Source organism: Pyxicephalus adspersus, chromosome 8 (genome assembly GCF_032062135.1).
Source record: "Pyxicephalus adspersus chromosome 8, UCB_Pads_2.0, whole genome shotgun sequence".
Taxonomy (NCBI): domain Eukaryota; kingdom Metazoa; phylum Chordata; class Amphibia; order Anura; family Pyxicephalidae; genus Pyxicephalus; species Pyxicephalus adspersus.
Window position 1 is genome coordinate 27,666,833 of NC_092865.1, and position 24,930 is coordinate 27,691,762.

At 36.4% G+C, this 24,930-nt stretch overlaps 1 protein-coding gene across 1 annotated transcript in view; it reads left to right on the forward strand.

Moving 5' to 3' along the window:
* PLPPR4 (phospholipid phosphatase related 4) overlaps positions 1-24,930 on the forward strand; it is a 61,920-nt gene that overhangs the window by 10,370 nt on the left and 26,620 nt on the right. The window contains exon 2 of the mRNA XM_072419848.1: positions 18,550-18,735. Coding sequence (XP_072275949.1) covers positions 18,550-18,735 — 186 coding nt within the window. The remainder of the gene's footprint in view (positions 1-18,549; positions 18,736-24,930) is intronic.

A 24,930-nucleotide genomic window follows, 5' to 3' on the forward strand; every position in this document is an offset into this window, starting at 1 on the left:
ATATAATACAATTATATATATATAATATATAAGGATTTCTTTGTATTGGACTCAATACAGCTTTTTTGTATTGAGTTCAATACAAAAAATTATTTGAATTTCCCGCCCCACCTCCCGCACCGACGCATGCAGCGACGTCACCGGGAAACCCCAGAAATCGTCACTGCACTCACCGGGAGAAGAAGCAAGAGAGAAGACGTGTCCGGAGGAGCTGCGGGGACTGGGTGAGTATATTCTTACAATTGTAATCCGATTGTCATACAATATATGACAATCGGATTACAATACAACGTTTGTTAACCACCTGAAAAAAGTACGGGTTTAACGCTTTTTGCAAGTGTTATTACCCCGTACCAAGGTCGGGTTTACCGGCCAGGTGGTTAATGTTCATTTTTTGTTTGTTTGTTTGGTTTGTGTGTACTTTTTAGGGGTATATTGGTGACAGAACGCGCATTTTAGAACAGATTACCCAATGTAGAAATTCAATAGTTCTGTTCAAACTGTTACTGAAATTATATAAGGGCATGCCCAGGTATAGTTTATTATTTTTTTTCTTTTTAAAACACATCACTCATCCAAATAAGAAAAAAAAATTCTTGTTTACAAAGTGCAAACTGTATAGCCGCTAAAGTGACTAATTAGACCAATGTTAGTCCCAAAGCAAGTTGCACTCCACAGAGCAATAGAAGATATGTGCAATACTTTTCTCAGCACTAGTGATTAATTGAGGAAAACAGTCCATCGCCTGCCAGAAGTAAACTACAGCTTACAGTCCCATATGTCTCACTCATCCAGCCCCAACACAACTTCCAGTCCCCCAGCATTAGGAGAAAATGGCAGTATTGTCCCCTGAATATCCCAGTGCGTGACTCTGTCTCTAACTAGCAGAAGAATTCATCATGCTTAAATGACAGCTGGTATATGCCTCTGATGTTTAGGGTCAGGGTGAGGCATATATCATGTGAAGTAGGAGTTCAAAAGGATACCTGCTGGGTTATCAGCATCGCATCCCCTGCTGCTCCCTTGGTTGTGCATTGCTGGACTAGGGCATTATTATTGAGCCTAGCGAAAACCAAATTTTAGGAAATGTCCTGCATGAATTTATAATAAAGGCATCATTGCAGGTGATACATGGGTGTCCATTCTTGCCTATGACATTAGATTAGATTTTAGCTAACTAGTGTATATCAGATCATAGTTACATAGTAGGTCAAGTTGAAAAAAAGACATAAGTCCATCAAGTTCAACCACTAGGGAAATTACCATATTCCAGATATGAAACCCTATGGACATAGTTGGTCCAGAGGAAGGCAAAAAAGAAACCCAGGTACAATTTACTACAACAGGGGAAAAAAAAATCCTTCCTGATTCCATCAGGCAATCGGATGTTCCCTGGATCAACAGTCACTGTTATTTTTACTTTAAAGCCTTAATACCCAGTTATATTCTGTGCTTCTAGAAAAACATCCAGATTTTTCTCAAAGAAATCTATAGTAGTTGCTGAAACTACTTCCTGAGGGAGCCGATTCCACATACTTTCCATATACTTTTGTAAAATGATTGTGGTCATTGGTTGGAGATATCTACATAATTGATGAATTTCTATACTTGACTTCAGTTCAGTTTATGTGTTTTTCCGGTCTTGAGGTTTTTGTATTATAATGTACAGCATATTGTACTAATGCTTAGAGTTATAGAGTGTATATTATAATACAGTGTGGATGCTGTGTAGAGATGGTGACCAATAGAATGCTCCAGGAGAAGAACTGAACACAGATCTAAATACATCCTTTTATTTTTAACACAAAGAACTAGATAAAAGTTGCTCCACTCGTCACAGGTGTTCAGTTGGTGTGCTTTTTTGAACACAGTGGGCATGCGATGAAAACAATAGAACACTGATACTTCCCAAAGAGGTAGCAATAGGGTACAACAGTGCTGGAACCTTGTATTTTGTTAGGAACAGACATTTCTAACTATGTGTTTTAACTTATGGAAGGCATTGCTTGGAAAGAGGTGGGATTCGACTAGGTCTCTTTTGCAAAAGTAACATACCAAATGGTATATTGGATGATATAAGCATAATAGGAGGTCTTTAACCTTGTTTTATAAAATAAAGATTAGAAGAAGGATGTAAGGATGGGCACACTTAACCTTGGCCATGCAAAACGAGAGGAGCTATTAGAAGAATCATGATCAGAGTGGACATGTTTGCTCATCTCTACATCCAAATTATAACACTTTGTACATTTGTTTACATACTTAGGTTGTGTGTTACACACAAGAAAAATAGCAAAAGCAGCTAGATCCAGCTTGGAAGTCAAATGCAGGATAGAAGGTGGTCAGAAGCACCTGGGGCCGAACTTAATAGCTTTTTACATTGACCTCAAATGCAAGCTGAAGGCATCTAAAATAACATTTATAAATGTCTTGAAAAATGATTTATGCAAAACTATAGTAGAGATAAAACACCTAAATTTATGCAGCTTTGCATTCATTAACAATTAATAATTACATTTAGAGCTTTTGTTCTCATTGAAAGCATCGGAACAGAGTTCCGGCACCTTCTTTCAACAGATTTTCAACGGAAGTCCGTAAAAGTTGGTGAAGGGGAACAGCTGTCAGTGAAAATGACAGCTCAACCTGTGAATACAAGCTGTACATGCGTGCTTCAATACTGGACAGTGGCTGAGCAGCCTAACTGCTTGGAAAGTGTCATCATGTGCAGCATGAGCTGCGTGACCTGTGACAACTATTGAGGAAGGCCAGTTGTTTAAATGTGTCTGACAATTTCCCACCGACACAATGGGACCGATTTATTAAAGCTCCCCAGGGCTGTAGAGAATACATTTTCCAAAGTGAAGCTGGGTAATCCAGCAAATCTGAAATGGATTTCTTAAAAGTAGATTTCTATTTGTTAGCAAATGTTTTAAATACTGTGCGAGATCCATTACAGGTTTGCTGGATCACCCAGCTTTACTGTGGAAAGTGTATCCACTCCAGCCTTGGAGAGCTTTAATAAATCAGGCCCAGTGATTCAGAGCATTCCGCTCACGGTGCATTGATACATGCCAGCTGGGTTGCAGAAAAGGTAAATGAGAATTACTACTCTCAAGCCCTCATGAAAGCTTTCCTTACTCTCTTTTCCTTACATACCCTTGTATGGAGTGCTCCTTTGGGGAGAGGTCTGGCACAGTATCTGGAGGAGTGGAGACGGACAGTGTCTGAACTCTGGAGGAATAACAAGATGTCCCGGCACCTTTTTTCTTACAAAAAAAGCACTGATTATATTTATTTTTGTTTAATGTAAACAGTATAGATACCTGAATTTGACCTGGTATCAACTTCCTCCAGTCCTTGGAGTTCAAACTGTGGGAATTAAAAAAAAAAAAAAAAAACACAAAAGCCCACAAGCTGCATGCAGATAGGTGTTATATCATCACTTTTTTAATTATCACTTTTTTAAGCAGATATAAACGCTTTTTCTAAAAAAAAAAAAAAAAAAAATTTTTGAAGTTTAAAATACCCTCACCTGCCCCTGTTCTATCCCGGGCACCACCACCCTTCTTTGTGTTCTAATTTCGATCTTTAGCAATCTTGGTTGTAGGGCCAAGATGATGTAACTCCCATGCCGGAGTACATTCAGTCTTGCTACCTGCAGGTGGGAAGTCAGGAGGCGCCGGGTGTTTGTGCTTCCTATGCTAAGCTGCTCATACAGAGAAAAATCAGGTCTGTACTGTCTCTAAGAGATTTGGAAATCTTAGAAATTGGTAGACACAAATACAAAACTTTTAACAGGTTAAACATTTCCCATGTATGTATTTAAACTGTGTTTTTACCTTTCGCCTAGAGTTCCTTTTTAAATAATAGGTTTAGTATTCCAATACATGAGCCAGGTGTCAGTTACAGAAATGTAGAGCAGATGTGAGAAATAAATGTGTTGGTTTTAGTATCTAAAAGAAATATTTCTTTCTCTCTAAATTACTGTGCTAACCTTCATGTTTCCTCCATATACAAAGAAAACATTTCCAATCCTTTCTTGTTCAAGCACAAGATACTTGTAAAGATACCTATTCCTGCTATAGACTGTAACAGCTTTTTAAGAGCAATTTCCCTTTAACACATTTTTTTTTTTTTTTCTGGTTTTATTTTTTAAGTAACAATTTAACCTCAATGTATCCGTCTTAAACAAGAATGTATTTGAGAAGCAAACAGTAATCTAAAGCTAGTAAAATAAGAAATTAGAACAATGACAAAGGGTTTCATTTCAGGCATGAAAGTCTTTATATTATTTATGTTTGATAACTTATTAAAAAGATTAGTAATACTTTATTGTAAATCAGTGACTCAAACTATGACTATATCAGTGACTCAAATTGATGTGGAATATGTAGGAGTATTATCTGTGGTACATTCTAGAGAAGATTGTGACCATTAGGATAAATGACTTGAAGTTCTTCACTGACGTTGAAAGTCTATTTGATTGTACATGCCAATTTACAATATATTTGTATACAGAGGAAGACATATACATATACGCACAGGACAACATTTGCCTCAATATTTTCTAATATGACCAAAAATAGTGTTAAATAAGTTGCTAATACAACAGAGTATAATTATAAACTTATGAACTTATAAATATTATGCAGAACTTGGAGATTCTCTCCCCATAACTGTTGATGGTTTTTTTTTGCCTTAGCAATGGAACTAATGATATCTGCTTTAAAATTCTAAAAAAAATAATTCCAAAAAAATTATAAGATAAAGTTATTGGACAACTAAATGGCTTCTAGTGTTGTTGGAATCTTGAGGGCATCATTATTATTTTTTTTTTACATTTTACACAAATGTTCCACAGCTGTTAACAGGTGATTGCTAATAGGAGGTAGACAGAGAGGAGGACAATAGAGGGGGCAAATACAATGTTTCCCCTAAAAAAAGACCTACCCGGAAAATAAACCCTAGCATGCTAATCATGCAAGGAGAAAATATAAGCCCTACCCCAAAAGTAAGCCCAATCGGAATCACGTGGTACGCGGAGGGATACCAAGAGGATGGAGAGAGCAGAAAGAGAGCAGGAGATTTTAATAGCACTGGGGCAAGGGGTCAAGAAATCGCAGGGTGGTTATTAACCTACTCTGGTGTGACACTACAACTTTAATAAGAGGTTGGTGAATTTTCTTTTCAAAGGGTTGTTGCTAGTATTTGATTCATTAGCAGCATAATGCATATTTATTGATTTTTTTTTTTTTTGCTTTTACTCAGATTTATATTGGTTACTGTTCTGTGTCCACTTGTTACTCCATGAGTCATATGTTTTTTATCCTCACATTTTCTTGTTATGTTGCACTTGTTTGCTTATGAAGCTTTTTTTTTTTTCATTAATCATTTTTGTCCATTCTTGTTCATGACTTCTTGTATATAACAGAAAAAAATATGTGATTTTGACAGGTCACAAGTAACACAGAGGTATCTTTCTATAGATTTTTTTTGTACATGAGAAAAATAAGACATCCCCTTAAAATAATCCCTAATGCAATTTTAGGTAAAATGAATATAAGACCCTGTCTTATGTTCGGGAAAACACAGTATTAGGCGAATTGCCATGCTCATATCAGATTGGCATGTGGCTAGTTGGTATAGGAGACGGCCAGAAATAAACGTGTTACATTGTGGTAAGTGTTCACAACAGAAACCAGTCTGCTTCAGCTTCATTATTCTCCAGAAAGGGACAGATCCAGACACTACAGCAAATGTTTGGAGGCTTTAAAGGTTAAATGACTGGCGAGAAATGGGAACTCTTTAAAATGAGCTTTGGTATATGGGGAGAGTGTGCTGTTGACAAATGTCAGTGGATAAAACTCCTTTAGTATATAGCGGTAAATACAAGTATATATTATACAACAATAGTGGGTTAGTGTTGGGTTACAGAGATAAGTACTATGGCACAATGCAGTGATGTTTTCAGAAAACTATGTACAGCACCCTGCTAAACTGCCCTATCCAACATGACCTGCCTACATTGCAAGAAAAAACCCAGAGGACTCATTTTTCTTCAGTGATGACATTACTGGGTATAAATAATACGTAATAAAAACAAAGGTTTTATTTGAAAGTTTAAATTGCATGTTGATAAGAGGGGAAAGAGGAACCATGAATGGATAAACATTTTGCAGACTGCACAATTTAATTAACAAGGGTTGCTGGGGGCAGCATTGGAAAAGCAATACACAAAACAAATTTAAATTAGTATATATAAGCTATAGTATTTAAAATAATAGAAATAGCACTAGATCTAAAAACACTAGATCTCAGGTTTTCTAGATAAAAGGTTAAATTCCTGTAATACACCTTGCTAGTACCAGGTTGGACCCCTTTTTGCTATGAGACGTCTTTGTAGCAAAGATACACCAAGGTGCTGTAAATAGGAATTTTGGTTCATAGTGGCATGGTAGCATAATGCAATTGCTACAAACTGGTTGGCTGCACATCCATGATGTGAGTCTCCTGTCTCCTCTAGTGGATAAAATCTGTTGACACTGTAACTGCAGTGAACTCATAGTCAGATTAAATCAATAAATTTGGTATGATTTAAGTTTTGTGACATGCTTTGTTATTCTGCTCGAAGTAGCCATCAGAAAATAGGTATGCTGCAGTGATAAAGTGAAATACCTCCCATTCCACTACACTACCACTAGGGATGAGTGAGAATGTCTCTGGCATTCTCGTGAAAATTTGTTCAAACATCCGATGGGTCCGCAAAATTTCAGCGAACCGATTTCGCGGACCCATAGGAAGTTTCAGGAAATCATTACAGGAGGATTCCCAGGGCTGCATTCATTCATGCAGCCCTGAGAATCCTCCTGTGTGCGATCCCCGGTCACTAAAGGATAGATAACCTCTAGTGCCCGGAGATAGCAGTGGATTCCTAGGGCTGCATTCAATCATGCAGTCCTGGGGATCCTCCTGTGGGCGATCCCCGGGCACTAGAGGTTAATTACCTCTAGTGCCCAGGGATCGCGGGCTGTGCTCATCAGTGGTTCTCCTTTCCTCAGCCAATGGGGAGACTTGTCCCCATTTAACCTCTAGTGCTGGGGATCGAACACTGAGCTGATCAATAAATGCAGCAGTTTTTTTTTTTAGAGAAACATTTATTTTTTAAGGAAAATTCAATCTTGATCAGGGAATTTACACCGGCCGTTCACGCTTACAGTTTCGTTAAGCGAGAACGGCCGAATTTGCCGCAAGATCCAGTTTAAAAATCTTGCTCGCTCATCCCTAACTACTACAAACCAGAGATGCTGCAAGACAGGATGAATCCATGCTTTCGTGTTGTTGACCCCAAATTCTGACCCTAAGAATGTTGCAGCAGAAACTAAGACTCCTCTGACCAGGATTGTTTTCTAAATTTTTGTTCTTGTACATTTTTGGCAAGCCAGTGCAAATTGTAACCTCTGGTACCTGCTCTAGCTGGCAGGGGTGTGATCCTCTGCTACTATAGCCAATCTGCTTCAATGTTTGTCATATTGTGCATCCAGGGATTCTGTTCAGAATATTTTGGTTGTAATGGGTGGTTATTTAGGTGAATGTACCCATTCTAGTAGCTGGAACCAGTCTGGTTATTCTCCTCTGACCTCTGGCATTAAGAAGGCATTTCCAGAACATCTGCTCACTGGATATTTTCCTTTTTTTAGACCATTTTCTGTAAACCCTAGAAATGGTTGTGCATGAAAATCCCAGTAGATGAAGCATTTCTGAATCACTCAGACCAGCGGTGCCTGGCACCAATGACCATACCACATTTAGACTCACTTTTATACCCTATTCTGATGCACAGATTGAACATCGGCAAGTTATCTTGACAAAATCTACATGGCTACCCATTCAGTTACTGCCATGTAGTTGGCTGATTAGTTATTTGATTCGAATAAGCAGTTGAACAGATGTATCTAATAAAGTGGCCAGTGAGTGTATGTCATCATAGAAGAATCCCATACCAAAACATATTTGTATTTAAGTATACAACTACTAAGCTGGTATAGAGAGATATTTCATTAGCCATTTTCTGTCCTTAGTGTGCAGAGAAAAGAGCAAAGGTATTATCCGACAGTAAAACCCCTGCGGCATGCATTTACAAATGTACTTTCTTTCTTCTGCCAAGTGAAATAAAAACAGTTAGCATAGACTATAGAACTGCTAAGGCATGATTAATGTGTGAGAGTTACAATGGATTTTGCCCAGTGGAAGATGCATTTCCTTGCAACCTGACAAAATATACAAACTTTTTATGGAATTCCAATTGCGCTCACTTATTTACAGGCTTTGTATGCTATTTGCTGACCTAGCATCAGATTTATGGTGTTGAAAAGTAATGTGTAAGTGTAACACTTAAAGGAATTTATTACCTCTCAGGAATTACAGCTCTTCCTCTGACATAAAAAGCATCCTGCTTCTTTCCAAAAGAGTGAAGTCTTACTCGTCAGGCTGTTCACATAGGTAGAATTTTTTTCAATACTTAGACCTGGGCGCAGAGACAACATTATCACACAAATCCTTATATTTGAAGAGTTCTAACCTCTCTTTACAATTGTCTGACACCAATAACCCCTGTTGTAGTCTCTAACCTTGTGAGTGGCAAAGATAAAATGTTGCAGTCTCATAGTTCAGGAAGAGGAGACTAAAGAATGGTTTCTCACACCTGCAGCAGAATGATGACACCATCTCAGCTAAGGCTAAGTGACTAGACTGGAGTTCCAAGAACTGTTTTCTTTTAGCTATTTTATAAAACACTTTACTGTTAACATAATGTTTTTTAAATGTACGCACGCATTGTTTTTTGCGTTATTACAAACCTGATCTTTAATTGGAGCGTGCACTAGCGCCATCCCGTGTTCTTCACCTTAATTTTTTTTTGCGTGTGTACGATGTGTTGGTTGCCAAATTCCTTCCTTGCACGTTGAAAACTGGAAATTGATGCACCATTATATGGATGGTACCTACTTTCTTCTAAGTGAAAGCATAAAAATTCGCGCGGTATAAAGACACCGAAGCATCGGTTGACACTAGACTTGTACATTGAGTTGGCACGCTATTGACGTCTTTCAGACTCCAAAAAGAATAGCTGCAAGGAGCCTGTTTTATACTAGCTATCATTTAGTATATGCCAACCTGTGTATGTATAAATTAACTTGAAAATGGATTAAAGCCAAACCCAGCCTTACTTTCACTGGAGAAGATAGACCATCATGGGAGAACCTGGGTGATCCAGCAAATCTAGAATTGATCTGGTCCAGGATTGCAAGCATTTGCCAACTAATTGCAAAGTATTTTTAGGAAATCCATTCCTGGTTTGCTAGGAGGCTACTCCATGACAGTCTATCTTCAGCAGTCTTGGAGAGCGTTAATAAATCAGGCCCAGTGTGTATCAGAAGTTGCAGGTAAAATAAAGCTGACGTAATTACCTGGATGATGGACTTGATGATTGATGATGGAATCATTATTTAGCTGAACTTATTTACCCCCAATCGACCCCTCTTTTTATTTTAATTTTGAAGACCCATTACCTTGAGCATCAACCCTCCCACCAGCCATGATCTTCCTGAAATGCCGAGACTTACTGGTGATGTTACTGGATCTTGGGTATCCAGGCATGCAGTGAAAAAAGGAATGTTTAACTTAGTTGTATTAGCATTTTGATGAGGAGGAGGTGAAATCATAAGATAGTACAATATTTGCATATTAAACTTTAGCTTGTTTAAATTCTTTAAAAAATGTTGTAAACACACTAATGAATTTTTGCCAAAGCAAAGAGCAAAACTAGCAAATGTAAAAGAAAAAAAACGAATCATTTCCACACTTATTAACCAGGGAGTCGGCTCATACCACTTACTGGCTAATAGGAAAGTTAGGAGATCTGGATCGGAAGTGTACAATATTGATAACGGAGTACCCCAGGATTTACCCTCCTAGGTGCCCTGAAAATATTTAGTTAAAAAAAACAATTCACTATGTTGATTTACTTTAGGTAAAGCCTAGATAAGAGTAACATACAGACTGACCCAGTTTAAAACATCTTGTAACATTCACAAATGTGCAGCTGAGAGTTTGGATGACTTAATGGAGTGTGAAAAATAAAACAATGTTCTTAACACTGTTCCATTTGTTACTACAAACAACCATCTGCAGATGTCAGCCAACTACAGCTCTGAAAGGGTCATGAAACATTAAAAAGAAAAGCTTCCATGGTAAATGAATCAAATCCTTAATTCAAAAGCACAGTGGCGGTCATGCAAGCACTGCTCATATTATGGATGTATTTTAGATCTCTAGCTGTTGTACTACAGACAATAAAATCATGTATTAAAATGTATAAATATTCTGAAACAAAACTTACAAATTGATGTTTTAGATTTTTTTATGTATGTTGTACAAACAAACATTTCATTGTGTTTGTAGGAGTTGTTAGTTACATCCAGCTGGATTTGTTCTTGTAATGTTGGAGACTTTTCACAGCTTTCAAAGCTGATTCATCAGTTCCTATTTAACAGTTTGTGACCCAAAATCTGTAGAATGTTTTTTTTTATTGTCTTGTCATCTGCTGGAATGAGTTAATCAGTATTACTTTCAGTAAAAATGCTTTCTTTATTTTATTGATCAAGAGCCAAACTGACCAGATCATGCAAAACCTTTCTTAAATAATTTATAACTAGCATCTAGGCAACATGGGAAGGGCAATCACACAAAAAAACAATATAATGTTACTCAGCATACCTACCAGCCAGCGTACAGAAAAAAACACTGTGATGACTGTTTATGGTAAAAACAGAAGTTTTTGTTGCATACATTCACACATATATGTGGAAGTCATGCTGCCTCGACAAGGACCCGCTGTAAAGTGTGCTCCCTAAGTGTAAATTTATTGAATTCCTTAAAAGGTAAATATAGTACAATGAATAGATTTATGCTGGTGTTTGCCACCAGGCCTCCCATTCTTCCTAAAGGGTACAGAGAGAAACCAAAAGACAAGTTACAAATGAAAGGGGCATTGACAACAAAAAATACAAGGTTTTCCAGCACACTTAAAAAAAAACACTGTCTTAACTATTTATGGTAAAAGCAAATTTTAGTTGTGTAAATTTGCAAATATTTGTGAAGGTCATACTTGCTCTCTAAAGTATGGATCCTAAAACTATTAAATTTCTATCAAATGTATATATAAAGCAATGAATAGATTTTTGCTGGTGTTTGCCCAGAGGCCTCCCATTCTTTCTGAAAGGTACAGACAGAAACCTAAAGCCCAGCACAGTAAAAATAAATTAAAAAGAGAAAAAAAAGTAATTCAAATCTGCTAATGGGTGACATTTTTCAATTCAAAAATCAGTTTACTTTATTCGTTATGAAACTAGTTAAAAAGTTATATATTAATGTTAATTGTGGTCTTGGCATCTCAGGTCATGGAAGGAGAGAACACTATAGAAAACGGTACACCAGGTCAGGTTAGTTTGCAGTTTCCTTTGCAGTTTCCTTTGTGTGATTAAAAGTCAATTCTGATCCATCAAATCGGGGATGAATCACTACTGGTATAACTCTGTTCTGTAAACAACAGGTTCTTTTAGGAGAGTTAAAAAGTAACCAAGGTAATGATGTGAAAAGAAAAAATAGAGATTCATCTAGAAGTCTGCATAATATTAATCAACATTAAATAAATTCTTAGAAAAGAACCATATTGTTGAATTTTTTCATTTTTTTATGCACCAACCATAACTAAATAAAATAATGTTGCCTTCCAATTTAGATAAAGTTGTGATGGAGAAATATATACCTTTCTGCTGACATTTCAATATCCTCGGAGTTAATACCCACTGCATGCCATTAGTGCCACAACTGGAGGCTTTAATAAATGGTGAGATGTGGTGCACAGGATGGACACAAAACAGGCCACTCTGATGTTGTCTAAGGCTTGGCGGTCTGTAATACCGAATGCGGAGTAAATCAAAAATAACATTTCTTGGTTTCTAGTGAACGAGAAGATGAGAGCTTTATTGATAGCCTCGGTCCTTAAATTTGAAAAAATATGGTCACCATGGAGTAAATATTATATGCCCATGGGTTGGGATTGTACATTGTTGACTATATTGTTATAAGCTAGTTTCTGGTATGATGCTTGTTGTCATTGAACTGGCTTGCAACCTGTTCACCTCTTAATACCCCCTTTTTTTGCACCTTGTTTCTATGTTGACGTTTTTATATGTTGTATAAAGGTATTATTTGGGCTTACATATGTAAAGTTATATTTTGCTTTGATGATTGCAAACTGTCTCACATTAATATTTTGATACCAATTTATTATTTTATTTTCTATATGAGTAGAATATAGTATATAGTAATATTATTATATTGTGAATATGGAAGTGATTAACTAATATCCCATTGTATTAGAGGAATAATAAGGATTGAATTGTCATTTAAGTTAATTTTTTTTTTTTACTAATAGAGAGATTACACTAAACTTTTGATAAGTTGAATTGTTAGCATTGTCACTTAGTCATTGAGTATTTTCTTTCTCTAAGAGAGATTACACTAAACTTGAAATTATTGATTGTTAGTATTGCCACTTAGTCACTTGGGGCATTTTTATTTTTATTTTATTTTTTTCTTATAAAAGTTAGAACTTAATGGAACCTGAGGGGATGTTGGTCAGGATGGGTATATGTTTATAAACTAAAGAGGTTAAAATATTGCATAGTACTACTATTACTTGTTTTTGAAGATGATGAACCTTTATAAGGCATGTGATAGTTTTTTATTGTGTAAAATTAAGATGAAAATTAATAAAGAAATTGAAACAGAAACAGGCCACTCAATTGGTAGATATAGCATGCTGTGGATTTCCGTGCGTTCCAAGGTGAAAACCAGAACAGGATCCATAGCCATGTGGCATCACCATTTGTGTATCCACTATGTATTATTATTTGCCAATTTCTTCTAAAATTAATATGCATCACTCTTTCCCAGGTGCATTGGGCCTGATTTATATAAGTTCTCCAGGGTTGGAAAGGATACAATTTCATCAGTGAAGCTGGATGATCCAGCAAACCTAGAATGGATATGCAGGGTTCTCCCCAGGCACTTTTAGCTATGCGCACCACCCGGCACTTTTCAGCACCGACCCGGCTGTTTTTGGGTGGTTACCAAAGAGTTTGGTCACAATACAGGGGCTGCCACCCACCTAAAATTTCTTCCCACCCGACTTAAAAAAATTTCTGGGTTGAGCACTGGATATGGTCTAGAATTGAAAACATTTGCTAATAAATAGCAAATGACTTTTAAGAATCCCATTTCAGGTTTGCTGGATCACCCAGCTTCACTGATGAAAGTCTATCAAGCCTTGAAGAACCTTAATAAATCAGGCCCATAGTTGGAATGTACTAAGCAATACAAGAGTGACACCAAGTTTTACTAGTACTGTTTTTGTAAGTAAACCCAAACAATGTACATTTCCTATTTGTTCTCTTTTTTTCTGTTAAACACCTGTTGACCTCAGAAAGTCTAATTGTCCATGTGTCTCATACATACTCCCCGTGTCTTCTAGGGCTGTGTGATTTTCCTATTTAGTTTTTTATATCTAAGATGAAAACAATTAGTTTCTGAGTTGTGAACATTGGTAAGGTTTCCATAGTTTGGAATGATCACAGACATAATTTGCACACTAGATGATACATGTAGATTTTATAAAGAGTAAATTTGCAGTTTATCTTGTAAATATTGTTGACAATATGTTTGTTCTCAGGATACAGTTGTTTGCTTTTCTACTGCTATATCAGCAGACAATTCCAGGAACAAATACCTATCTAGATTTTTCTGCATTGAAAAGCCTTCTTCTGCATATATCCTATATATTGGGTATATCATAAACTTCTCTAGCTGCAGGTAGAAAAGGGATAATATTAATAATGTAAGCTAGGATTGTATGTGTTTAATTAGTGGAGAATGCGTGATGGCGAGTATTGGAAACTGAGACTTCAGAGGAATCTCTGATAAAAAGAGTTATTTGCTCCTACAAATGGCAAATGTCCAAATGATGACTTGGTCTGGCAGCTGCATTCATGTAAGCAAGACTTTGTTATCCCTGTAAAGGATCAATGTGCTCAGAACACTGATACAGTTGAGTAAAAGCTCAGAACACTGATACAGTTGAGTAAAAGTGCAACTATATCAAACACCACACAAAAACTTTACATTTCCTGTTAACAATCAACTGGTTTACAAAACAGAATTAATTTTGTACTGATTTACCTTTGGATTATTTCAAATTATTTGTACTTTAAGTATTTGAAGTTAAAGTTTTGAATTTGCTTCTTTGCCATCTTTTTGAATTAGGATGGTAAAGTATTTGGGATCGCTGTAAATGCATGAAGCTTGATTGCATGCCCCAAATACCATGTTGGATGTAGTTGGCATGTTCTTTAATAGAAATGTTATTAAATTAAATAAAACCCTGATTTAGATAGAGCATTGCATAATTAGTTAGGTTGAAAAAAGACATAAGTCCATCATGTTCAACCATTAGGGAAATAAACATATCCTAGTTAAAAACCCAATAGACATAGTTGATCATGGAGAACAAGAGTTTCTACATGGTTCCTGGCATCTCTTAAAGAACCAGATTTGGCAGCAAGTGATAATGAGCCATTCTATGCTGCCCACTGCCACCCCGATTCAATCTCTATTGAGGTGCTGTAGGTAAGACGCTATGTTTGGCATTTTCCCAAGGCAGCAGCTTAGTGGCATGAAGAAGCATTAAATGCATCCCATTGCCTGTCTGAAAATCGACTTAGTACGTGCCAGGGCTATGTGAAGCTGCCTACAACTACGGTATATGGTCACACTGATAGCAAGCAATGTTTAAGATTAGTTCTTACAAGTGCAATGCATTTAAAACTCAACTAACTGTATCTAGAATATTAAGGACAATGAACACAACCACTCCTTGCCCACCAAACTTCTCTTGAGGATATATAGTTTTATAAAATATACCTATCACCATTTATCATAAACCGAAAACATCCATACACAAATCACAAAGCTCTATGAGGTTGAAGCACTGTACAGGGGGAAAATGTGGGACCAATACTCACACATATACACACACCGTCTTCATAATTATATCACATTTGGTCCCAGTGGTCACAGGCATAGAGACAAGTAAAAGCTTGTTAAGCCCGGAGTGTTAAGCAAGCTTTCATATCTGTCAGCTAAGATATGTCATGCAGAGAAATTCATGCAATGTTTCATGTGGTGCATTGTTCTCTTGATTTTAGTTAATGTAAGTTTTCAGGGGTACTTTACATGCCTTGTAGCAGCTCTATAGCCTTTAGTAATGTGTGTTAGGAACTAACATATAAAGTGTATTAAACCCTGAATGTGAAACATTACCAGCTTCTTATGTTCTTTGTGTTGTATTCTTTATCAGTTGCATTGTTGCCTTGTTATCATTGAAGACTACAGGTTCCCTCCTGTTTATGTTATGGAGGAAAAAAAGTTTTCTTTTAGACCTGTCATAGGTGACAACACTGCTTCTTCCTTAAATGTAGCATGAGGAGTGAGAGTTTTTACCCTGTTACCATGTGCATGCTTCTGGCGGGATTACAAATAGCAAATAATGGGAAAAAGACCCCAAAAAGTATTTGGGTTTAGATTATTAATTATCAAAAGTTAAACAAAAAGATGATCCTGTCTGAAAACCCTAAAATAAACCTCTGTTTCAGTTGACAAAACCAATTAATAAGCAAGAATTAAAATACTGTTGGAAAGTTGCTGCTGATATAACTCCTACCAGTCAAAATTTTGCTGGACCCATTGCTGAGCCTTTCTCGTGTTACTGAAAAGTAACGGGAACACAGACACAGGAAATAACATCATAACCATTCCACTAGGAACAACTTTACATTATAGAAGCGTTAAACAAAATAGTACCACCACTAATATATATATTAGAACTGCTGTTACACCTATAATTGTAAAAACTACAAGTAATATTGCAGACCTGATCCACATATGCAGCTAGAAAAAAGATGAGAGAGAAGTATTTATTTTGTATATAATATAATCCAGGCCTCCGAAAAAGAGTAAAGCAGCCTAATTCAAGATATATAGTTAGGTTTAAACCCAAATGTTTGCATTTCCATCCACAAACATTCACATTTGCAGTGGCCTCCATTGAAGTATGTTGCACTTGAAATATATAAAAATTAACAAAAGGTGGAAATGTTTTATCAAACATTGGGTGTAGCAATTTCCTTCTAGCGTTTGAGGTGTGATGGAGATATACTACTTATAAGAGTTCATAGATCTGTGGGTCTTGGGTTGTTCATGTATTGTTTTTCTAAATGTTTAACATTATCCTATGTTTTATTTATGTGTGACCTTATATTGCACCTCTTATAACTGAATTAGTACAGTCACCTTATAATGGCCTTGCAAGAATCCCAACCCATATCATGCAAAGTAAAATTACAATTGGTAGTCAACCTGAAGTGCAGACAAATACTATAGTTGATTCTAAAGTAACTCTGAAGCAGGGTTAAGGGTACAGAGATTAGGTTTCAATACATAAAGAACAAGAAATAACATTAAATGTAACTGTAGGAATGTCAAACATGAGATACACTACACATGATACAACAGCCCAGACCCCTCTAGGGTACATTATGGTAAATCTATAACAGAAGTGCTACTATAGGATAGGAGAAGCATAAAGTGAAAAGTGGTTGTTTTATTGCTGAATATTGGATCACATAATCAGGCAGTAAAAGATGTTATATAAAATACCAATGGAACAAAGTATATACCACTGAAATAGAGTAAGATGTATCAGGAACACCGTTATTACCTAAGAAAAAGTAGGGTAGATAAACACATTCAAGTTTGAGGCATTACCTGATAGACCTAGGACAAGAAAATAAATGCTACAGCAGGTTTAGGAAGACAGGGGTTCGGAATTATGTAGATTTAGTCATTTTACCTCTGGTTTTCTAGTATATCCAGCCATGTAGAAACCTCTGTAGGTAAGATGAAAAAATGTGTAACCTCTATATCTTAAAACCAGTACTTGGCTAGGAATAGTATGGCCTATTTATGACCCGTGGTTTGTGGCTTGGCTTTGATGACATTAAGGGATTTTCTTCTGAGTGTCAACTGAAAAGTCGGGGAAGATAAGTAGCTTGTTATTCTCATGCAGGAGTTCACCCTTTATTCTGGCTTCTTGTAGAATTGAATGTCTAACTTTAAAGATCAATAGCTGGAAAATAAATACACAAGGCACCACTACAGGCAGAAGTTGTATGGCTGGCATGTAATAGACCCTTTCCACTTCATAAAACTTGGAAAAAACAAGATTTAGGAATTTGGAGCATGTTTTTCATTAAAAAAAAGGGGATTGGAGCCTTTTATGTCATCAGGTTGTCTTACTATCTGGAGATTGTGCTTATTTCATTTCTCCACAATTTGTAGATAAAACACAGCATTGCTGTTCCAAAGCACTGTCCTTGCTTTGGAACATCACAAAAAACAAAACCCCCATTCATGTCAATGAATTAGGGAAAAAAACCCAAGAAGAGTGTTCTCTATGACTCTATTTTCAAAACTCACCCCAAGACACCACCAGTTCCAGAACTGTATTTTATAATTGAATTACTCCATAGTACCCAATACATAAACCTCTACATGGTACCCAGCAAAATTGAAAAAAAAATTATCACTGGGCATTAAGACTGAACATTTTAGGAAATCACAAATTAGAAGATTCAGTGAATCAAATATTTTATTACCCTATTGTTTTCCAAAGGGTCTGTCTGATGCATAGAGAAACATGCAATTCAAGTATATTTATAATTCTAAATCCTACATTGGTGGTATTGTCCACAGACCAGTCAAGTTTACATAATATATTAAAGTTATAAAAACAATTTGCAATTCCCTGAGTTCTTCATAGTGTATCTAAAAAAAGAAATTTATTGCAGGTTACCAAGTCTTGCTGGTAAACTGGAATAAATTATATTTGTGTTTTGGAGATGAGATAGCTGATTTGCTTTGGTGTTATTACTAGAAAGGAGGAATGCTGGTTAGGTGTTGTAGACTTTTGTATATGCTCATATATTTGTAGCTGTTTCTGCAGCATTCACCATTGCCAAATGACTCCTAGAGACAGATGGATTTTCTAGGAACTATAGAAGTTTATTTGCACCAAATATAGAATAAATGACTAATAAGAGGGGAAGACCTGTCTCTTATTCCTTATTAGCTAAGCACTGCTTTGACACCATTGTGTGTAAATCTAAGCTTTAACTATTGAAAACAACAGACTTGTTAGTGGGGTTAGCAAAAACTGGAAAGTGTAGCACAATGAAAATGCAAAATATTATTATGCAGGACGCAAACATTTTAGGAGTTTTAGTCTCCAATCATCATCAATATAAATATAAAAAAACAATAAACCTGTCCATTGTGATATAAATATTCAGTTTTTCTTTCCTTCTCTTTTATCAGCTACCTATTCTGGCATCATCGGTGGTCAGCCTCTACTTCCTGGAGTTAACAGATGTCTTTAAACCGGTTCATTCAGGATTTAGCTGCTATGATCGAAGCCTTAGCATGCCATATATCGAACCCCACCAAGAATCAATTCCATTTCTCATGTTACTCTGCTTAGCATTTGCTGGACCAGCAGCAACGGTGAGTATGTATATTTTATTAATCTATATTTAGCTGAACTCTAGGATGTCATTAGGTTATTTTTCAACAAAGCTTTCCTCTCCACAAGAACAGTCCATTTGAATTATATTCTGTTGAAATTGTAAAACAATCAGCAGAAAGCTAAGAAATTATCTACATGTGATGTCATAACTCCCAGATGATTTCTTTGAAATCACTTGGGTTATAGGAGAGAACTGTAGGGAGGAAGATGGAGCTCTGTGGGTGATGACTGAGAAGTTTGCCTATACTCTAAATGTACATACTGTAATAGAATGCTGCTTTTGCTGTGCCACCATCCCCACAGCCAAAAACTGATATTTTCCTGCAATTAGAAAGGCAGTAGTGACATTGAAATGATATTTCTGGTATTAATATTATCTTGCATCTTGCATCTATGGCAGATGGTTATTTTGTCAACATGACTTCTGCAAGACACCATCTTTACCAGGATGGCACTGCTGGACAATAGTGTAATAATAATAGCAGTAGCCTGGATTTTTTTCACTTCTTAATTTATACAAATCATTTAACTTCTTATCATGTAAACTTCCTTTGGATATAAATCATTCACCGGGGTTTTAGTATCTGCTCTTTATCGATCATTAACCATTATAAAACGATTTGGCATAGATTGAGTATTGGTATTGGAGTTCAAATTCGGTTTGTCCCTATATTTACCCCAAAAATGGCGGTTCAAATTCGGGCAGGCCCGACCTGAATAACACGGAATTCGACATTGTAAAATTTGTGTTTAACAGTATGTTTTTTGAAGGGTGAACTCCAGATGGAGTTTTTCCATTGAGAGTTTATTTCTTACGGTCACCGGGCTGTACTTATCATTGATAAGTACAACCAGGGGAGCGTGGGACAAGCGGGGACAAGTAATATCATTGATAAGTACAGCCCGGGGAGCGTGGGAACTTGCGGTCACAGCTGATAGGAGGCATGGATTGCTTTCAATCAGCTGTGACTGCAGATAAACTCTCAATGAAGAAACTCCATTGAGAGTTCATCTGCAGTTCCACTGCGATCCCTGGGCACTAGAGGTTAATTAACCTCTAGTGCCCGGGGATCACAAACAGGAGGATTCCCAGGGATGCAAGAATGACTGTAACCCTGACAATCCATTGCGATCCTGGGGCACTAGAGGTTAATAAAATATTTGGCTATTAGATCGAATAGCTGCCGAATCGAACACTCAGCTGTTTGACCAACACTATTGATAGTACTATTTTTCATTATTACGTATTAATGTATAACAATACAACAACAAAAACAACAGCATCACAATTATCTTACAACAGCATCACAATTATTCTACAACAAAAATATACACAGATAGACAGGTGTTGGAAATATTCCTTACATTACGATCCACTATTAAACGAACAATTGCAATAAAGATATAACTATATAAAAAGGCAAAAAAAGATCCCATAACAATTATCACTATATTTCCTAAAAAGTTACTGTGCAATTGGAGTGGGCCAACCATGATGACCTTAGGCAGTAAAAGGCAAGAGGTAGAGGCAAGTTGGTATTCTCCTGTTTCTGGTCTACTGGAGCAAAGAAAATGAGTAGTAAGCGCCTGCTACCCCTTAGGGATTCTTTCTATATCTAAATTTAATAAAGCAAGCTCTGCGGATGGATGTAGGAGATTACATGTCACTTCAACAGTGTTACCCGCATACTTTAGAGACATTTACCGCTCAAGAAAATATGATAAAGGGTTCCCACATCCCCACAGTCTCCAGCAGCCAGGGGAGGTAAGATCTCTTTTTTTACTATAATATATGGAGTCTGATACTAACATAGGGAAAGTTTTAAAATACACTTCCCAGTTATCAACACATCTACTTATAAGGTGACTGTATCACAGCTTCCCATTGTTCATAGAAGAATACAGAATTAAGATCAGTCTACCATCAAGTGCTAATGTTTCACGGTCACCCAGTTTCATATTGCTCTAATGATGGCCATGACATCAACACAGAATTTTTGACTAGCTGATCTTGTCCTTGGCTTTATGATTATCCTTTCATTAAATCTTTAAAGCTTCAATGTCCCTACCAAATTCAGTATGCTTAAGTTAACTTGGCAATAATGCTTTGCTTTTTTTTGGTAAACTTTTTCAAGAAACACTCTAATATTTTATAATAAACTAACAGACAAAAAGTTTATACAAATCATTATTTGCAAATACCAAATACAGTTGTAACATTTCAAATAATTTAATTAGTTCGCTTGTTTTCAGAAATAATCAATAAATGTTTTTTCTTTTAACAAGTAAATGTGACAAAACACTTCCAAATGTATATTTAAACCACTGAAAAAATAAAAGAAGGTAATTGGTACATTTTATATTAATTTTGAATGAATATTTAACACTGATTAACCCCTAGAAGATCAAACTTATTAGGTGCATAGAAAGACCATATTTGACATTTGAGTTCTGAATACTGAAAACCACTGAACTAACCAAACTGTCACAATAGACCTGCACATATTTAAACTTATTTCATGAACTTTGCTTCGTGTTATTTGCATCTAAATTGGCTACACAGCAAAACTACAATATAATTAAAAAAAAAAATGTAACTTACTGCCATGGCAGCCAGGAAACGTGCTAAGTATGTGAACAATTCTGTAAGTCAGCATTGCTTCCTTAATAGGATTCAAAGCCCAATTGAGCATTCGGTGAATCAGCCAAATGCAGCCAAGTGCAAAGCCTTGCATTTCAGTGTTCAAAGTAATTTTTTTTTTATTTAAAAAAGCAGCCTAAGCCTTTTGTAGTAATGACCTGCTGCTAGTATGTTGCAGAAAAAGACCCTTGCTCTCTGTGTGAGACCACACTATGCAGTGGTCCCTTTGCAGAGGTCCAATATGCCCCCTGCCTGATCAAAATTCATGCTCCTGTGTATAAAGCCCTGTACAGATGTCCGACGGACTCTGGGCAAGTGTTGCTGGAAATGATCTTTTGCAATTGTTTCCAGTTACAGAAGAATGAACAAGCGCTGCACATACCACATTGGAGAGGGGAGGATTAGTGAGAAGCATCCCACTTGGCCCCATTAAAATACACAGTGATGATTCCAAATTGGTGGTGGTTCATCAATCCACAGTGGACACACATGACATGTGGACATAGCTTTCAAAAGCTTCAGCTCTGATTCAGCAGAAATCTCTGTAAGGATATGACTCAGAAGTCTCATACTCTGCATCATTTAGCCAGAGGACTGACTTTTTTGTAAGGTTGGGGCTACTTTAAACTGTAACTGTATATACTTTGTTTTGCTTATTTAAACCTAAAGTTTAGCTGGCCATTAGTTTTAGTTCTTTGCAATTTGTAAGATATCTGCCAGTCATCATCATGGTAGTGGTGAATACAAACACATCATCTACATGGGTGTTGTGTAAGAAAATCAACAGTATTGACAGTAAAATGTCTTCTGGTTTTCAAACAACATCATACTTCATTCAGGGTTATTTTTTTACCAAAGTAGGCAATGGTGGTGTGCTTTACACTAACACACAGTAAAAACTTTTCCCTAAGTAGAAATATAAAATAAACACTAAACAAATATGGTATAAATACGTAAGTGTCATGAGTATTCTTATCTGAATCTAAGTCATTTTTGTAATTTTCCTACAAATGTGTAACTTGAAACAATTCCTCTGCTTAGCCTTTGTGCAAAGGTTTTCTGATTTAAAGACCCGTCCCTGCTGCTGTCTTCTTGTACAGGGTGACTGGTCTGGAATCCATCACCTTGTAGTTTTCTATAGGCACCCTGTAATGAAGGACCACCTATAGCTTAGCTCTTTATACAGGCCATTTGCAGCACGGTGCTTATTCAAGGTAATATATGTGTTTGCAAAGGCAATTGTTGTACACAAAGAAGATTTGTACCCCTTGTTGCACCCCTTGTTATTAGGCAAAATATTAAAGTAAGAATTTTTGTGTTCTGCATTTAGTTTCAAGAACATTAAAAGTTGATAGGTGAAAGCTGGGTGATAGGGCGGCTCAGAGGTTAGCACTCTGGCCTTTGCAGCGCTAGGTCCCAGGTTTGAATCTTACACAGGGCACAATCTGCATGGAATTTGTAGGTTCTCCCTGTGGGTTTTCTCTGGGTACTCCGGTTTCCTCCTACATTCCAAAACCATGCAGTTAGGTTAATTGGCTTACCCCCAAAAATTAAAATTAGACTGTAATAAAGACATATGTCTATGGTAGGGACAATTAGTGACATGACTATGGACTTTGTATAGCGCTGCGTAATATGTTGGGGCTATATAAATACTGTGTAACAATATAAATAAGTATAGATTACTGCACTTTTCACTTTACACTATGTATATTACATAAAGGTCAATGAATTATTTAAGGAATTGTATTATGTTTATTTTCTAGCTAGTTACCTAACAGAAAATTACACAAACTAATGAAAAAGAAATCAGCTATCATATCAATTTGTGTCAACTTTTGTAATCTATGAAAGGGTGACTGCTAAGGAACAAATAATGTGCAGACAATTCTCTGAGTTGTAAAACTTCTCACCCACACAGTCTCATTGATTGGATGATTTAAGTATCATTGTCTAACCTGCTAGAATCCTATTTCTTATATACAACAATCATGTTTTCAACCTGGAGACTGGGTGCAGCAGTTCAGCTGTGAACATCTTTAAATTACCCAGGCATTGAACCATCACCAGTTTAACTTTTTCCCAAGACAGTTAATCAATTTCAAAGCAAACTGTTTCCAACCAAAGCTTAATCTTCCGAGGGATACTGACAGTAGACATGGCTTCTATATTGTGTAGCAGTACGAAAAATTAAATTTTGACAACTCATGAAGAGTAGCACCAGTTCGGTTTTATATATATATATATATATATATATATATAAATATACACATACATACACACACATATATACACACACATACATACATACACATCAAATATTCCAACAGGAAGCAATGCACTCAAGGCACTTCAACAATGGAGAAAAAAAAATTAAACCACTTCAAAATGTATTACGCTCCGACGCCAATATATTTTGAAGTGGTTTATTTTTTCTCTCTGATAATGAAGTCCTATAAGTGCCTTATTTCTTATTTTCAAGGTCCCCCACTGATGATGGGATAGTCATCCTGGGTAAAATCTTCTTGAGCATATTCCAAAGACTCTCAAGCTTAAGGTCTAGAACACGTGTGAAAATTATGTTTATGTTTCATGATTCTCAAATCACTCTTTCATAATTTGAATCTGAATAATCCTGGCACTGGTATTGGGATATGGCCGTGCCATCAGAGAACGAAAAATACATAAACATAATGTTGCTGAACCTAGTTCTGACCAACTAAAACAACTCCACATCTTTTCATAGACCCCATAAACTTAGCTAGTCAGTGTACATATAATCTGTACATATAGCAACCTCTGGAGGAACTCTAGAATTCCACGGAACTCTTGTTGAGAAACACTGATCTCGACATTTTTTTCATCTAGACCCAATGTTGGGCAATCAGATAATATGCTTAGACACGAAAATGCCTGCCCACTTGGAGGACAGACTACTGACACTATTAACCATGACCTACCTGTGAGTACCAACCATTTACCTGGCATAGCTGCATTGAGGACTGCAGGACTGTGTGATCTCTTATCTGTGGGACTTCTTTGCTGAAGCAGCTATTTTTGGTTTGCTGGACTAAGCCATTTTGTGTTTTGGTTTTTCCGAATGGAAGCTAATTTGTTTATGCCTGAATCTGAATAAATGGGCTTTTTCTGAATCAATCCAACGTCTTGCTGATCCCTCTAACTGCACACTTGATATTTTCACGTTTTTTTCTAACAGTTGAGTTTTTGCATCTAAAGAGATCTGTGGTTTGAGAGCATAATGTTTCACAGTAGTGAAATACATTTTTATTAAACTCATGCCTACTGCTGATAGGCTTGAACACTTTTGCTAGTGCCCTTAAAATTGTTATTGTGCAATGAGGTAGCACTGAAATTCAATTTATAGGACACACTCAGTGCTAAGGAATAAAACAATGGTGCAATATTTTTAGTCGGAGTATCATTCAGAGTATCAAAAGAATCTTGAATCTATTTAATCCATTCCCTCATCTCTATTGCTTTTATTTGTAAATTACATTCTGGAAGTCACAGC